Consider the following 16836-nt stretch of genomic DNA (forward strand, 5'->3'; position numbering starts at 1 on the left):
TTTTCATTTTTAAGCTTAAACCCGAGACTTCGGATACTTCTTCATCACACTGAACTCATCCAAGTTAATGGAGTAGTTATACTTTGGCAAATTTGCACGTCCTTCGTACGTCAATTATTGCGGTATTGAACGGCCAAAAATAAAATAAGAAAATTGCATCCTTATCCCTCCCCCACCCCCACCCCCCACCCCCTCTTTTTGTTGGATCTTATTCCCAAAGGGATATCTTGTTAATCTTTGTTGTGTTTTCCCATTAGTTTAATCCTCCAAATTTCATACAATCAACCTATTGACTATGTTGCTCAAAAAGCTGGTATATGAATCATTTTTGTTTATTTCCACTATATAAATCACTTCAATATTAAGAATACTCATTATGATCTGATTATATTTAAAAGAGACGACATATACTTCCACTATCATAGAATCTGATATAATGATAGAAATTCTTTGATAAAATCAAACTACAAGTTTCCATATTATACTCAACGGTTTTTTTGTCTTTTTTCCAGTTTCATCAATTCATCTATTTCATCTATAAACTAGAAAATACTTAGTCTAGAGGGGCGCTAGACTAATGAAATATCGAAGTGACCTAAAAAAATATAAAAGACTACGACTTAACCCAACACATCAATTCTATTTCAATCAATAGCTTGGTGATATGGCTGAGTGGCTTAAGATTTCAGTTATCGTTAATAAGAGATTTTAAATTCAAGCCTTAGAAAGGGAATCTTCAATAACAAGTGCTAAAAACCCCATAATGAGCTTTCTACGATTCTCGAAAGCAGAAAAAGAAATTATATTTTGTGAAACAATTCCATGTTGCATTTGTAAAAATAAATTGTAAGGGTATGATATAAAATAAAACATTTCTTAAGAACACATACTCGATGAGTCGAGGTACGAATCCAAAATAATCACCATTACCATAATGAAATAAAAGACTTTAAAATGAAAGTGATACCATGATGAATGCTATAAATAGTATATCCAAACCTTAATTGAAAACTTCAAGAAAATGGAAGATCATATTTTTTCTCATTTTAATGCAATTTTAGTAGTACTCATATCTTTAACTTTTTTTCTCCAATTTCATATGGGAAAAACAAAATCATGCAAACTTTCGTATCTTAGTAACAAGTATTCGATGAAATAGTCGAGGTATGAACTTAAAATATCCAAACATCACCATCATTATAAAAAAAATGAAATAAATTGAAGACTTTAAAAATGAAAGCGATATGTACCATGATGAATTCCATAAATAGTATCAAAACCATAGATTATTCTCAAAAATAACTTCAAGAAGATGGAAGATCATATTTTCTCTCATTTTAATGCAATTTTAATATTCATATCTTTAACTCTTTTCTCCATATTCATATGGAAAATAACAAAACCATGCAAACTTTCAAAACCTCAACACCCTTTTCCACCAGAAATCTCCGGTGGCTGGCCGGTAATAGGTCATCTCCTCCAATTTTCCGGCAACGACAACATCCCTTTATCGCGAAAACTCGCATTTTTAGCGGATAAATATGGCTCGGTTTTCACTTTCCGGTTAGGTCTACCTCGTATATTAGTCGTTAGTAGTTATGATGCTGTTAGAGATTGTTTGAATACTAATGATAAAGTATTTTCTGACCGGCCAGCGAGTTTGGCCGGTGAATATATTGGTTATAATAATGCTATGCTGTTTTTAGCTAGTTATGGTACTTACTGGAGAAAAATTCGAAAAATTGTAATAAAGGAAGTTTTATCAAGTAGCAGGTTAGAAAAATTGAAAAATGTTAGAGTTTCTGAAGTTCAAATGAGTATTAAAGAGCTTTACTCTTTGTTTCAAGTCACCAGAGAAAATCTTGATATTCCAGTCACCGGAGATAATTTGGATACTCTGGTCAACTGCGATGACCAGAGTATAGTCTCACAAGTGAGGACTGGGAAAGGTAGGATGTACGGAGAACTTAAACCCACCTTCCCGGTCACCGGAGATAATTTGCATTCGGTGACCGGAGATAAGTATCAGGTGATCGGAGATCATTCCCCGGTCACCGGAGATAATGTTAAATTTCCGGTGACCAGAGATAGTTTTCCGGTAAAAGTTAATCTTACTAACTGGATAGAAAAGTTGACTTTGAGCTTGATAGTCAAAATGATAGCTGGAAAAAGCTATGGAAGGCTTAATGAAAGAGTAGAAGATGAAGAAGAAGCAGAAAGATTTAAGAAAGCTTTAAAGGATTTTATGTATATTTCAATGGAGTTTGTGTTATGGGATGCATTTCCTATTCCTTTATTCAAATGGATTGATTTTCAAGGGCATGTTAAGTTTATGAAAAGGACATTTAAAGATATTGATTGTGTTTTACAAAATTGGTTGGATGAACATGTGGAGAAGAGAAAAAGTGCTGATGTTGTCGCTGGAAATGAACAAGATTTTATTGATGTGATGCTTTCTATGATGAACCATGAAGATTTTGCAGATAGTTATACCAGAGAAACCACCATTAAAGCTACAGCTCTGGTTAGTGTTTCTTGCTGCTATATATACATTGCTTTTCTTGAAATTGACTTAAACTATATGAATGTATGTTGTGATTACATTCTGTGAAAGTTATGAATGTTTATGAGATGGTTGTGCGTATATGTTTATGATCATGGCCCATGTTGCTTGGACTCTTCAAAAATGTCGAAGGGTGCGTGTCGGATCCTCTAAAGTAGTACATTTTTGGAGGATACATACGAGTGTGGTTACATATTCGGAGAGTTAAGCAAGATAGATCATGGGTAGATGTTCAGTTGGTTTGCTTGATGCACAGTTAAGGCATCGGGTTCTAGTCAGATGCTTTTCTTGAAATTGACTTAAATTATAGTATGAATTTATGTTCTATGCACTGACAGTAAATATACACTATGACTATGAAAGATATGAAAGTTTATGAGATGCTTGTGTGTATATATGTTCTTGATCATGGGCTATATTGCTTGGCTTCTTCAAAAATGTCGACGGGTGCGTGTTGGAATCCTCCAAATATAATGCATTTTTGGAGGATCTTATACGAGCATGGAAACATTTTTGGAGAGTCCGAGCAATATAGATCATGAGTAAACGTTCCATTGGTTCGCTCCATCAACAGTTAAGGCATTGGGTGTCGGTCACGTGCTCCTCCAGAATTGCTATCAGATTTAGTTAGAACGACCATTAACTCTTTATATCAACTTTCATATGCAGAGACTTTGTGTACCAAATTGATTGTGCAACCATTTAGTATCATGCCAACATAATGAATATATAATGGATATATTGCTTGGTGAAAAGATTGTTATTTTGTGTTTGTTTTTCTTAAACTGTTCTTTTTACCAGAGTATGGTGTTGGATGCATCAGACACGACTGCAATTCACTTAAATTGGGTAATGGCTATATTGTTAAACCATAGGGATGTCATGAAGAAAGTCCAAGAAGAGCTAGACACAAAAGTTGGCAGAAACAGATGGGTAGAAGAGAGTGATATCAAGAATTTGGTGTACTTCCAAGCTGTCGTTAAAGAAACACTGCGATTATATCCACCAGCACCTTTGTTAGTACCCCATGAATCTGTAGAGGATTGCATTGTACAAGGATACCATGTTCCGAAAGGTACAAGATTGTGGGTCAATACTATGAAACTGCAACGAGATCCTAAGATTTGGTCGAATCCTGATACATTTGATCCAGAGAGATTCTTGACTAGTCAAGTAGGGGTTGATGTTCGCGGTCAACAATATGAGTTCATCCCGTTTGGCTCTGGGAGACGATCTTGTCCAGGGATCACGTATGCAACTCAAGTGACACACCTTGCAATAGCTCATTTACTTCAAGGTTTTGATTTTAGTACACCGTCGAACCAGCCTTTGGATATGAAAGAAGGTTTAGGCATGACCATGCGCAAAGTAAATCCTATAGAAGTGTTGATTACGCCTCGCTTGCCTTCTGTACTCTATCAATACTAAGATGTAAATTGTTGTCTTGTTTGGTTATGTATGTACTTTTTGGATGTGTATTTACTTATTAAGAAACAATTTGAGTGCCAAATATCTCATTCTAACTGCAAGCATTAAAGTAGTAGAGTAAAACATAAGCACCTTTATACTTGTATGTCTTCATGTAAAAGACAACAATGCTTCTAACGATATCTGTAGCCTATCTATGAAAGACATCACATGCAAAAAACTGAAATCAAGACTGAAGTTACAAGAACATGGAAGGCTAGTAACATTGAAGTCAACGCGAACATCGTCCTTGTTGCTCCATTTCGAGTAAAATGACCAAAATAGCCCAAAAAAGCCAGGCTGGCATGTTGACCTTCTATGTGCTTATTCCCATTTCTAGTATAGTAGAATTTCACATGCACTGCCTTATTTTACTCTTTTATCCTTACTCTTACACCCCACCCTCTGTCTTGCTTTGGCCAAAATACCCCTGTCAAAAGGAAGAATATAATAAATAAAATAAAAGGGTTAAAAATGAAAAAAGAATAATAAAAAACCGAACTAATGAGTCATACAGTACGTAGCAATTTATGTACTACTCTATCCGTCTCATTTTATATGATGTTCTTGATTGAACACTGAATTTAAATGAGAATATTTTGAGACTTGTGTCTAAAACAAGCTATAAACATGTACAGTCAAACCTCTCTATAACAGTATCGTTGGGTTAGAAATTTTTTGATTGTTATAGAGAATTGCTGTTATACACCTATAACAGCATTTGTCATTTAAATAATAGTTGGCTGTTATAGGTAAAAAAGATTTGGATATTTAGTGATGGCAACAAGCATGGATGTTAAACGCCGAATATGTTAAGCTGTGGGTCAAGACACCTTGAGAGACCTAAATATAAGCCCCAAAACAGGCAATTAACACCCGAGTACACTAAGAAAGCAGCCTTGTTCTGCTGCTCCTCTCCAACAAGTATGTCCTCGAGTTCTTCATGTAGTTAGCTTGGCATTTCCCTGGTGCAGGCCAGAAGCACGTCAAGTATAAACTCTTGCTGTCAGCTCAAGGTTTACTCACCAGCCATGGAGAGCATAGTCAACTCATGTCCGTAATTGCTTTAAAGTTGACTGGAAATTGCTCCAGTACAGCACATCTTAAGCAAATAGATCACCAAAGCTCCTGCTCTTATCCTTTCAGTTCTTGTCCTGGACAAAGCTTGCACTTGGCCATGATTTGAGGTCCAGTGGACGGTCAGCAACTTTCCCCAGCTTCCCCGACCCAAAGGGTTGTCAATAATGCAGCAAATGAGTCTTCATAGGGAATCAAAATTTGGTCCACACTGATTCAGGATGAAAAATATTGGCTTGGACCTCTGAATTGGTGTTCAATTCGGTGTATCACATCTCACACTCACAATTAACCAATGTTCTCAAGCGATGAACATGGATCCAATCCTTCCAGTCTTTGTCCAACAATAAAAGCATGCACCTTGTCTTGAATTTGAACCCAACTACATCCAGGGTTTTTCTTCACTCCCCTCAACTTCATCAACTCTCTGACACTATCAGCTTCACCCCACCGGCCTGCTTCAGCGTACATATTTGAGAGCAGAGCATAGTACCCAGGATGATGCGGCTGCAGCTTAAATAAATGCTCGGCCGCCCAAGAACCCAAGTCGACATTTCCATGGAGTCTGCATGCTCTAAGGAGCGCAGCCCAAACATTGGAATCCGGTTCAAATGGTAGACCAGTAATAAGGTTAATAGCCTCATCCATAAGCCCAGAACGACCAAGAAGATCAATTATGCAAGCATAGTGCACCTGTGATGGTTCAATGTTACGAGCAAGCATGTCATTAAAGTATTTCTTTCCCTTATCAACTAGTCCTCCGTGACTACATGCTGATAGAACTGCAATATATGAGACTGAATCGTGTTCAACACCATCCTCTCGCATGGCTTCAAACATATCAATTGCATTATGTAAATCACCAAGCATCCCGTGACCTAAAATCATAGTATTCCATGACGCTACATCTCTGTTCTCAGTCCTATCAAAAGTCTTCTGAGAAAGATCAATCCGTCCCATTTGGTATACAAATCCAAGAGAGAATTTGGGACAGAGATATTCATGAAACAATCTTCTAACCGCAAATGCATGGATTTCCTACAAAGGAAACAGTATCATGCTTCATCCCTATCAGCACTATTTCAGAGAATAGTACAAGAGACTCATGTAAGAAAATGGCAAAACAAGATAAGACATAGAAACACATCTAAATTATGGTAATACCAATTAAACACCTAAACTATGCGAGAGTCTTATTATACCAAAATTATTTTTTCGTATTATTTACTTCATCTACTAATTACTTAAGGAAAATAAATTATAAGTTAAAACGAAGCACGTACAAACACACCTTATTATAAACTTAAAAAAAGAGGTTTTAATGACTTTTTCTCATTTGATTCTTTCAAATCCATATGATCAAGACCCTCAGGCCTCAGCAAGTGATTCAGAAGAGAAAAAAATTACTCCCTCCATCCCAAAAAGATTATCCTCCTTTCCTTTTTAGTCTGTCCCAAAAAGATTATCCCTTTCTATATTTAAAAATAATTTAATTTTATGAGATGATTTACAGCCACACAAATATCCAAATATAGAAAGGGGATAGTTTTTTTAGAACAGACTATAAAGGAAAGCAAGACAATTTTTTTGGGATAGAGTGAGTAGAAAGAAGAGATGAATATCGTAACAATGAAAGAAGAAGGACGAATGGTTTGAAAAAGTGGCGTAACGGAGATTGGATGCTATACGATAATTCCGAGCATGGTTGAACATAGATTTAGTGTAAAAGAAAATTGAAGAAACTCATCATTCAGTGAAAAAACACAATAAATACACTCTATAGTAGAGGAGATGACAAAAATGGTCCCTTATGTTTGGGAGTAGGTTCAAAATAGTCCCTAAAGTATGCTCTGAACAGTTTCGAACTTTTAAGTTCAAAAGTTAACAATTTTTGGGATCCGTCAACAAACTCCCTTTGTTGGATTTGGCGAGAACCGTAAGAAAATACAAAGATGGTGAAAAACCAACAGAGCTATCACTTTTTCACGAGAGTGATGTTCCAACTATAAGCTGTTTTTTTCCTTTCTACTTGGACTATTACTATCTATGTATTAAAATAGTACGTAGCTGATAGTTGGCCTAATTAGCTTCAAGGTATGTTTTAATACTCTATGGGCTCGTTTGGTTAGAAAACAAGTCATCTCGGGATAATTAATCCCAGGATTAGTTATCTCGGGATTGTTATTCCACCCTCTATGTGGGATAACAAAATACTATAATCCCGGGCAGGGGCGAATCCACCCTTTGGGGTGGGGGTGGCATGGCACCCCCTCGATTAATAATTTTTTTATATACTTATGCTGTAATTTGCTTAAATTAGGTTAAATATTTGATCCTGCCACCCCCAGTCGTAAATTAGACAAAGGTGCCACGGCTGGTAGACACAAGTTTGAATATATCTTTAACATTTTCCGATTCCCGTTTTTCTTTGCGCTTTTTACTTCCTTTGCACCAGTAATTCCCTTTTCGACCCTCCCAATTTTCTATTTATCTTTTATTATTTATATTGCCTTTCCTCTTTTCTAATTTTATCTGTGATCTTTAGCGAGAACACACAAATAGAAACTTCAAAATCCCTTAAATTAAGCATTTCTCTTAATCTCAAATCTGTGAGTATTTAAATCGAAAAACTTGGGGTTCAATGGGAATTTTGGATTGAGATCAAAATTCATTTTTTTTTAATAATTTCTTTTGTTTATTACTCTCTCCGTCCATGTTTACTTATCTATATTTGACTTGGGACACTCTTAATAAGCAATAAATAAAATGAGAAATGAATTGGAGTACTTACTAATAAGGGTAAAATAGGTATAAAATGGTAAATTATGTCTTGATTTTTCAAACTATATAACTTACAAGTAATAGTGAACATATAATTTTATTATAATGGACAAAGAAAAATGGACGGAGAGAGTGTATTATAAAAATTTATGCTATTCTATAATTGTTAAATTCAATTTAAATCACTCTACTACTTAAATTGTGATGGAAACTTCGTAAGCACTGCTTAGAAAAAACATGAAATTTATGATTTATTGTTGAGAACTTGTAGTTTATCTAATTCTACATTTACTTATGAGGTGTATTTACATATTGAAGAGTTTTTCTATTATTTTTCTTATTTTGATTGGTGTAATTCCCTTATTAAAGATGTTATTTTACTTGTGCAAATTCATTTTTTAATATACATAAGAGATGCAAGTTCCTCGGTGAAAATGTTGATTTTACTTCTATTGTTAATGGGTGTTAATGAGTGTGATTCCTTGTTTAAGATGCTAATTATATTTGTTTCTTGATTTTTGAGATGTAATTTTCATAGTTGTAAATAAAAAAAAGCCTATTAAGTTGACCCGAATAAACTAAAAAGAGATATACCCGACCCAAATACACGTTCCTAACAAGATGTACATTGAAAAAAATTGTGGCACCCGCCACCTTCAACTCCTAGATCCGCCTCTGATCCCGGGATAACTAATCCGCGAATTAGTTATCCCAAGTTTTTATTCCAACCAAACGTGGGATAAGGTGATATTAAATTTTTATCCCAGCACTATTTTTGCTTATTCATCATACCAAACGAGCCCTATTTGTTTCAACTTAAGTGTCTTAATTTTTTTTTGTGTGTCCCAAAAAGAGTGATCCTTTCTATATTTAGTAGGTTTTTCAATTCCAATGAAAATTTGGTGATTTTACTGATAGTTTGTATGGATATTTTTCTAATGAGAAGACCGGAAGCTATACTATAATTCAAGCATGGTTGAACATAGATACTGTAGTACTAACAAAAACAAGAAATGGTGTTTTAAGGAGAGTTATTTATGTAAGAAAAGAGCCAAAAAAAAAAAAAAAAAAAAGAGTGATAAAGGCATAGAAACACCCCCATAAAATTATCAGTTACACACTTAAATGCAATAATATACAATCCAGCATAAAATATTATATTCACGTAGTCATATTTTTAATTTACATCCGCATAATCAACTTTCTTTTGCCACAGTGTATATACACACGATATATTATACACTTACTGTAGACAATGTATAAACCTTGTATAAAAGTGTATAATAATATTGTATAAAAGGATCATGTTGAGTAATATTAGAAATATGGGTCATTTCAGATAAATATTTTCTCCAAATAGACATGGTCATTTCGGATAAATATTTTCTCCAAATAGACATAAAATGTTATTTTCCCATTAAACTATGCGAGGGTTTATTACCCTGATTTCTTTTTTATTATTTAGACTCTTTGAACTTATTTTTCTGTATTATTTACCCCGCTCACTAATTACCTAGTAAAAAAATAAGTTAAAACGCAGCATGTGCAAAGACACGTCAATTCTAAACTAAGAAAAAGAGGGGTTTTAATGTCTTTTTATTCTTGATCTTAATTGTTTGATTATCTGGCCAATAGTTAGACACTATCTGTGGTGCGTGAATTGAACTTGAGAAAGGGAATTCACGTACGTAATAAGAATAAATAGAGTTTATTCGATTTAAACGTTTCGCTAATGAGGATAGAGATATACCCTTTAGCCCTACTTAGTTGAATACGGAGAAATAAATGCGTTCTTGTTACCTCTGATGACCATAGAGATATAGACGTTATAGTAATATCTACAGGCTTGTGAATAGTTTGAGAGAATATCATAAAGCATAATTAACCCGTTAACTAGTAACCCAGGAAATAAAATAGGTGGAATTGTCTGAAGATCAACTGGATTGTCGAAAGCCATAACCCTAGATCTTTCTCTCATCTGATAAATCTTACAATCTTTGTCAACATAGTCCCAGTCATAAAAACACCCATCATAAATAGTTTACTTTTCAGTTTTAGTTTAGTACAACAAACATTTTGATTTTCACTTTCTTGAATAGTTTCATTCGAATTTGAATTAGTTTAACAGTAGAATCTAAATCTCTTTGGGATCGATATCTGGACTTAGCAGTCTATATTACTTGTACGACCACGTATACTTGCGTGTGCGTTTGGGAGCAACAATTCCCCTCAACTTTATTGAATGACATCATGAGTGTTACATTCTCAAGGGTGTAAAATGGTGCATTGTTTTAACATTTATGCCGCAGAATTCTTAAATTGATTAAAGTAAATACTAGTTCTGGTAACAAAGCTGTACAATGTGATAAATTTGCAGACCCAAATGATGCGCTTTCCAGGGGATCTGAACTAGAAAATTGCTTTTGCTTAGGAGAATCTATCAACTACTTGGTAAGGTCAACATTATATGCTTTATACTTCTTTCTGTGAACTACTGCAAGAAGAAGATGGTGAAGAATGTGACGCCCATAACGGATAAAAGACTAGCAGGTTTCTAGACTGGCAAGTTTCTGAAGAAGGGATACACATGATACTTTAGGCGCATCCCACATCGGAATGAGAGAGGAAAGTAAAGAGCTTTATGAGCATGACAGGAATTCACATGGTACGAGGCTGTATAAGACTCGATGATGGCATAACCCAAGGTACAAATGCGTTAGACCTATTGCGCCAAAGTGGACAATAAGTGGCCATTGTCTTCTCTTTCTTTACTGATGCAATGTGATTGTGTGTCTAAACGTGCTGGTCCCCAAAAGAAGAGTTCAAATGGATGTCAATATCTGCCATCATTGTGAATCCAACCATATTTGATCTGAAGGTGGTGGCTTTATATATAACCTCAGTGTTCCTCGTAGAGAAGCAACTCAACTATTAGAGCTGTATCGGGTACTCGAGCTCGAGTCCAAGAAACATAGAAAATAGGTGTAATTTTATTTGATAGCGAACTTTGACTTAATCAGAGCATTAGATTAAGGCGTTGCCCGTTTTATTATTTGTTGACTAATTAATAATTCCAATTCCATGTAGTTTGTCTAATGGTTATATGTATTTTCTGTGTGACACTGTTGACGCATTCAGCTTTTCTGGTTCTCTGTAGAAATGCTTCATGCAGTGTATGATTAATGAACCAGTTCACAGTTGAATGACAATATTTTCTTGCACCTGCTAAATATGGACTTGGCTTATTCATCTCTGCCTTTGTTTTTCTTATAGTAACTCACATATTTTCAGAAGGCAATTGAAATCGTGTTATATCGCCTGTTGGAGTTCTTGCTTCCCGGTGATTAAGTAATTTTTTTTTTTTTGGTAATTAAAGGAACTTCATTACCAAAGAGATATGTTCACACAGACTGATAGTTGGACAAACCAGCCCCAACAATCTACTAAAAGCAAATAAACTGACTACCAAGGATAGCTATTCAGATAGTCTAGTCTATTCATTACACCACTTTGTACTAATCTTCCAAAGAGATCCTGCACTAAGTCTCTCAGTATCTCTATCACAGTCATCTGCTTGTCTTGAAAGTTCATCATTTGGCCAATCTATCAAGTGTGCTCAATATCTCTTGAAATTCTAAATTCAGTATAAAGATCCACTTTGGTGGACTGAGATTGTTGCATGTCAGTTTCTTCCATATAACTTTTGGAAAATCACCCCTCAACTTCTGGTACAGCTTTTTGGTGAACACTGTCATCTAACTGACTTCTCGCATTTGTCCCTGCATTCTCTATCCACTGCTTGGACTTCAGTATCTTAATCAACATCCAAGTAGCCTTCTTTGGTTAAGCTTCCAAGATATCCCTTTGCTTCCCATAATATGTGCACCCACGGTACCCAAAGCTTCTCTTCTTTCCTATACAGATTCCAAAGGAGCTTTCATATAGCAGCTGTATGTCATAAGTATATATAGGACATTAAAGCCCCCAACAGATTTTGGGTAGCACGCTCTACCCCAAGAGAGCATAGCTGTCTTGGAAATAGTAGTTTCTCCAGTCAATAAGAAACTCTTACAGGTTGCTTTTATGAGAGGCTAATAATCTTCTTTGCCAATACAAAAATTTGGGACCAAAAGGTTTGCACTGAGAAAATGACAGATTTAATCAATTGAAGCTTCCTGCGTATGACAGATATTTAGAGCTCCAACAAGTCACTCTACCAACAATTTTATGCATTGCATAATGGTCAACCTTTTTGAACTAAGGGGCACCCCCAAGTATTTAATTGGAAGATCTCCCTTCACAAACCCCAGCAAATCCAAAGAACACCGAGCTCTTTTCACTATTGGCTAACCGTCCAGAAGCATTTGAGAAATCAGTGAAGCAAAATCAAAGAGCAACTTCCCAGATATCACATCTCCTCTACAAAACATCAGAAGATCATATGCACATTTGGATGATAGTTAAAGTTTGGGATGTTCTTTAGCCCTTTAAGCAGCCCGGTAAGGTATTCCATGCCAAGGACGAAAAGGAAAGGGGATATGGGATCCCCTTGCCTTAGTCCTTTCCTGGCTGGAAAAGGAGTTGTAGGTTTTCCATTGATGATGATGGAATAGGTGACAGTTCTAAAACAAGTCATGACCGTTAAGGAAAAGTAAGATTGTAAAGGATTTGCTCTAAGAAAGGTCACTCAATAGAGTGGTGGTAAGCTTTTTGCATATCTACTTTAAGCATACACCTCGGGGACACCCTTTTCCTCCCATAACCCTTATCAAGTTCACGACATAGGATTATATTATCACTGATAATCCTACCAGGATCAAACTCATATTGGCTACCATCAATTAGCATATCCATAACCCCCTGAAGCTTCTTTGTAAGGATTTTAGGAATAAGCTTGTAAATCACATTACAACAGGAGATGGGTCCGAACTATTTGACATTAGAGATAAATTGACATATTTGTTAAGAATTTCAATTAAACTCTTCTTAAGAATTATCAAGTACATCAATCATCTTTAGCGGTCTGTTCTGCATATCTTCATTTTTACTACTACTGTTCTACTTCTTTTATTTTTTTATTTTGTTATTTTCAGATACACACACACAACACAAATCTTAGTGTGGATTTCATCTAGTAAAAGAAAAAGGGGACGCGCTACATCCGAAACATAAAATATCGCAAGTATGCAGAAGCAATGACTTTGGCCATAACATAGAGTTCATGTCTCAAGCTTACATTTTCTCTCAAAAGAAAAGAAGAATTAGAAGAATAAGAAGTAGAGATAAACTAGAAAAATTGAGAGGATGACATTCTAGAAAACTAGAAAACATTCCTGCAGCTCACTCCAGTCGTAGTCGCATTCCTCTGGCGAGATCAAGCTTTCCTCATAGGTAATATATTCTGCTTCTCCTTCAACGAGAATGACTCTCATATTATCATTTTTAGGATTGTATACAACTACTCTTTTGGGATGACCGTCTATTATCAAAACTATTTCTCCGGTCTCCATCACGGAAAAGGGTACTGCATCTTCACAAGAAGGCATTATTTCTAAGTTCCTTATGAAAAATAAGGATGCCCATGATTCCTTTACTCCATATTCCTTCATGACCAATATCTCAACGCTTTTATCATCCTGCAAACGAGTCATACAAAGGCATTCATTTAATACTCCTAAACCAGCTATAACGTTCTCTTCTTGATCAGATTTTGGCTCAGGGACCGGAAACATATGAAACTTTTCAGAGATGGGATCAAAATAAGTTAATTTTCTAGGACAACATAATGGCCCCCAAATACTCTCGTGAAGTTCATTGTTTCCATCTTTGTTATCATCTTCGTCACTTGCCCAATAGTGAAGTCGTCCATGCAACGTAATCACACAACGCATTGAGTGGATATCATAAGGGAATTTGAGTTTCCTCCATTGTTTGTCTACAAGACTAGCAATTTTAACAAGCTGACGACCTGGGATATAAGAGCACATAATCAGCACAATCTTGTAAGCGTCCTTGGAGGAGTCGAAACAAAGTCCCCCATGTGTAATATAGTCACCTCGCAAGTCGTCAAGCTCGAGCACCTTGGTGCATAATCGAGTGGCAGGATTCCACAAGTAAATGTGTTCGTTTACATTAAATAGTATAAGACCACGACAAGAACCCAAAATCTTACAACTTTGTTCATAAATCTCATCATCGTCCCATAAAGGATAATTGACTTCTTCCAAAGTGAGTTGTTGGTTTACGAATTTGAAGGAAGGTCTCTGTATTGCTGCTCTTGTTGAACGCATGACGATCGCTCCTTGTCGTCCTTGATTCGACAGCTTCAAATTTGGACACCAAATCAAACAAAACCACGACTTAGAAACACACTTGAACCGTAAGAGGGATTTCACTGGTAAATTCGAGAGTATAATCGTAGTGATTTCGTTGGGTAACTCAGCCATTAGTATATTCAGTAGCTGTGCCTGTTTGGTTTGGTCTTTGTTGTGTAAGAGCTACGTTAATATTGCCCTATTTAAACTTAATTTTGTGGAAGAAAAACGTATCCTAACTTAAATAGGAGTAGAATTTTCTTATGAAATATACTACTCCCTCCGTTCATTTTTACTTATCTACTATTCCAAAAATAGATTTTTACTTTTACTTGTCACTTTTAGTATATTGAAAAGACAATTTATTTTTTTCTATTTTACCCATAGTATTAATTACTCACTTCAAATCATTTTTCAAATCCAATAAAAATATGCACCAATTAATATGAATACACTGGTAAATTATACACTTTATTTATGATTTTTTAAACAGTGTAAAAAGTTAAAAGTGGACAAGTAAAAGTGAAAGGAGGGTAAGTACCAGAAAAAAAAACAAGAAATATAAATAGAAATAGTAAAGATTTTATTTTATTGTCAAGAATTATGATGTCGGGGTAAGCCAGAATCGTATTTATAGGAGAAGAAAACCTTATTCTCCAAGAAAAAGGCTGATTCCTATTATGGGAAAAAATCGAGCTATCATAATTAAACTTTTCATCTTCTAATCCTCGTACATCCACATTCTAATATTTTTTTAAAAAATCTCTAATAAATTTTGTCAATAATATGAACTTTTATTTAGACAAATTTTGGGATGTAAAGGAGAACACATTTTTCCTTTTAAAAAAGAGTTTAAATTTTGTGCACTCCATGTGGACAAAATTATTTACACCATCAGGTAAATTAAAGGACAATTATAGTAACTTTTATAATTAAAATTTAGAAAAAAAAATATTAAAAATAAGTTGAGTCCTAGTTTTACTCTAATCAAATTTGGTATTTCCTTTTTGAGCGTAAATCAAATCTCTGCCCTAGTTAGCATCAACAAAATTTTAAGTTTTCATGATTTTTTCTTAACAAGATGTCACTACCAATGAAGCAATCTTTTAATGCTGTAAATTTTGTTAACTTTGCATAGAAGTAATTCTTCATTACTTCAGCCATTGTTTACCTTGAGGAGTTCCTTTTGCTTTGAGGATTTATTGTTACGCATATTTTTTGCTTTCTTTATGACTGCTCTATAAATAAATTTTAACTATTCTTTTCGTTTTAATATCGAATTATCTGTAACCGCAGTCTTATATCATATAAAAATCTACATTAATATTTTAATCAGAGCCGAATGTAAGTTTTTCGGCTACACGGGTTCAATCCATAACTTCCGATACAGAGTATATTTACATATATGTAAAATTCAATAAATATTAGATGTGAACCCATAATTTAAAGTTTCAATGAATTCAGTGCTGAAAATCATTATATGAACCCATTAAATTTAAATTCTAGATCCCGTTATGAGAAAGTTTTGAATAAACATATCACTTTTCAATAAGTGTTTGTAAAGTTTGTTACTTTAGAACAAATCAGAGACAAAAAAAAATACCCCTCAGCTATTCGAAATAGCTGTATAATTAATGACAATTAATAGGTACTAGGAACCAAACTGTCGTACATTGAGGTTAAAAAAGGAAAAAGAAGAACAAGTATGCTAATAAGAATCAAATTGCCGTAGGTTAAGGGAAAAAAAGGAATTAATTGGAGAACAAGTCAGATTTAATATCCCTATTAAAGAAGACTGAAATTAAGGTTTTAAATTCTGAATTCCTGACGGGATCAATAATGAGAGGAAAGGCAATTATTAATAAATATTTAATAATAGAAAAATTAAAATATCTAATAAATTTTTTAGAAATTTACCTTGTATAGGACGTTGACCGTATAATAATTTCTTTAAATATGGGTTTTCGTTAATTAGAAACGTACAAGTAACAGATTATCAGAAAAAAAAAAAAAAAGAATCAAAGCTACAAGCAATCTAGTGACGAATTAACGATGAAGTTCGTAGTTAGGTCCAACTTTTTTTCTGTAGTGTTTCAAATGAGGTACGTGCTTCGGTCAGTGGCGGAGCCAATATTTTAATCCAAGGGGTTCAAAAATTCTAAAAGGTAAATATATGAAGAAGTCAAGGGGTTCAACATCTATTATATATACATAATAAAATAATTTTAACTTTGAAAATACATTGTAATTTTTCTCCGAGGGAACCCCCTGGACATACGCTGGCTCCGCCTCTAGCTTCGGTCACGCGCAAAACACGAAGAGCCTTAGAAATGTTGATTGAACTTTTTGCCCTTTATTAAAAAATTTTGCAATGGACAAAATTGTCATTTCCTATTTATTGGATAAAATTATAACTACAAATAAACTTTTTATTGAGAAAAAACAAAATTGCCTCGTGACAAAAAAGGAAAAAGAAGAACAGAATAAGTAAGAAACTCCTTCTTCAATTAATTTCCCTTACAAAGTGTGATTGGCGTAGATTAAAAAGGGGAAAAGGAATGGAGAATAAGTAGAAAACTTACTAATTAATATATCCCTGTTAAAGAGTAGTCAAATTGTCGTAGGCTTAAAAGG

At 34.6% G+C, this 16836-nt stretch overlaps 3 protein-coding genes across 3 annotated transcripts; 1 reads left to right on the plus strand and 2 right to left on the minus strand.

The window, feature by feature from the left end:
- Positions 1–1244: 1244 nt before the first annotated feature.
- On the plus strand, positions 1245–4035 carry LOC132604569 (nicotine N-demethylase CYP82E4-like). Its single transcript, XM_060318126.1, has 2 exons — positions 1245–2524; positions 3365–4035. Exons 1-2 carry the CDS (start codon positions 1313–1315, stop codon positions 3989–3991), a joined length of 1839 nt encoding a protein of 612 aa, XP_060174109.1. The 5' UTR covers positions 1245–1312; the 3' UTR covers positions 3992–4035.
- A 1360-nt stretch (positions 4036–5395) lies between these two features.
- Positions 5396–6067, minus strand: LOC132601984 (pentatricopeptide repeat-containing protein At3g14330-like). Its single transcript, XM_060315023.1, has one exon. The coding sequence runs from the start codon at positions 6065–6067 to the stop codon at positions 5396–5398; it is 672 nt and encodes a 223-aa protein (XP_060171006.1).
- Positions 6068–13200: 7133 nt separating this feature from the next.
- On the minus strand, positions 13201–14334 carry LOC132601985 (F-box/kelch-repeat protein At3g23880-like). The gene has a single exon (XM_060315024.1). The coding sequence runs from the start codon at positions 14332–14334 to the stop codon at positions 13201–13203; it is 1134 nt and encodes a 377-aa protein (XP_060171007.1).
- Between the last annotated feature and the right edge of the window lie 2502 nt (positions 14335–16836).

Source organism: Lycium barbarum, chromosome 7, assembly GCF_019175385.1.
Source record: "Lycium barbarum isolate Lr01 chromosome 7, ASM1917538v2, whole genome shotgun sequence".
Taxonomy (NCBI): domain Eukaryota; kingdom Viridiplantae; phylum Streptophyta; class Magnoliopsida; order Solanales; family Solanaceae; genus Lycium; species Lycium barbarum.

Bases quoted from the DNA above. Each gene is read 5' to 3' on its own strand.
- LOC132604569 (XM_060318126.1), top strand. From the start codon at position 1,313: ATGGAAGATCATATTTTCTCTCATTTTAATGCAATTTTAATATTCATA. The intron at 2,525-3,364 runs GTTAGTGTTTCT...TCTTTTTACCAG, and splicing joins CCATTAAAGCTACAGCTCTG to AGTATGGTGTTGGATGCATC.
- LOC132601984 (XM_060315023.1), bottom strand. From the start codon at position 6,067: ATGGGACGGATTGATCTTTCTCAGAAGACTTTTGATAGGACTGAGAAC.
- LOC132601985 (XM_060315024.1), bottom strand. From the start codon at position 14,334: ATGGCTGAGTTACCCAACGAAATCACTACGATTATACTCTCGAATTTA.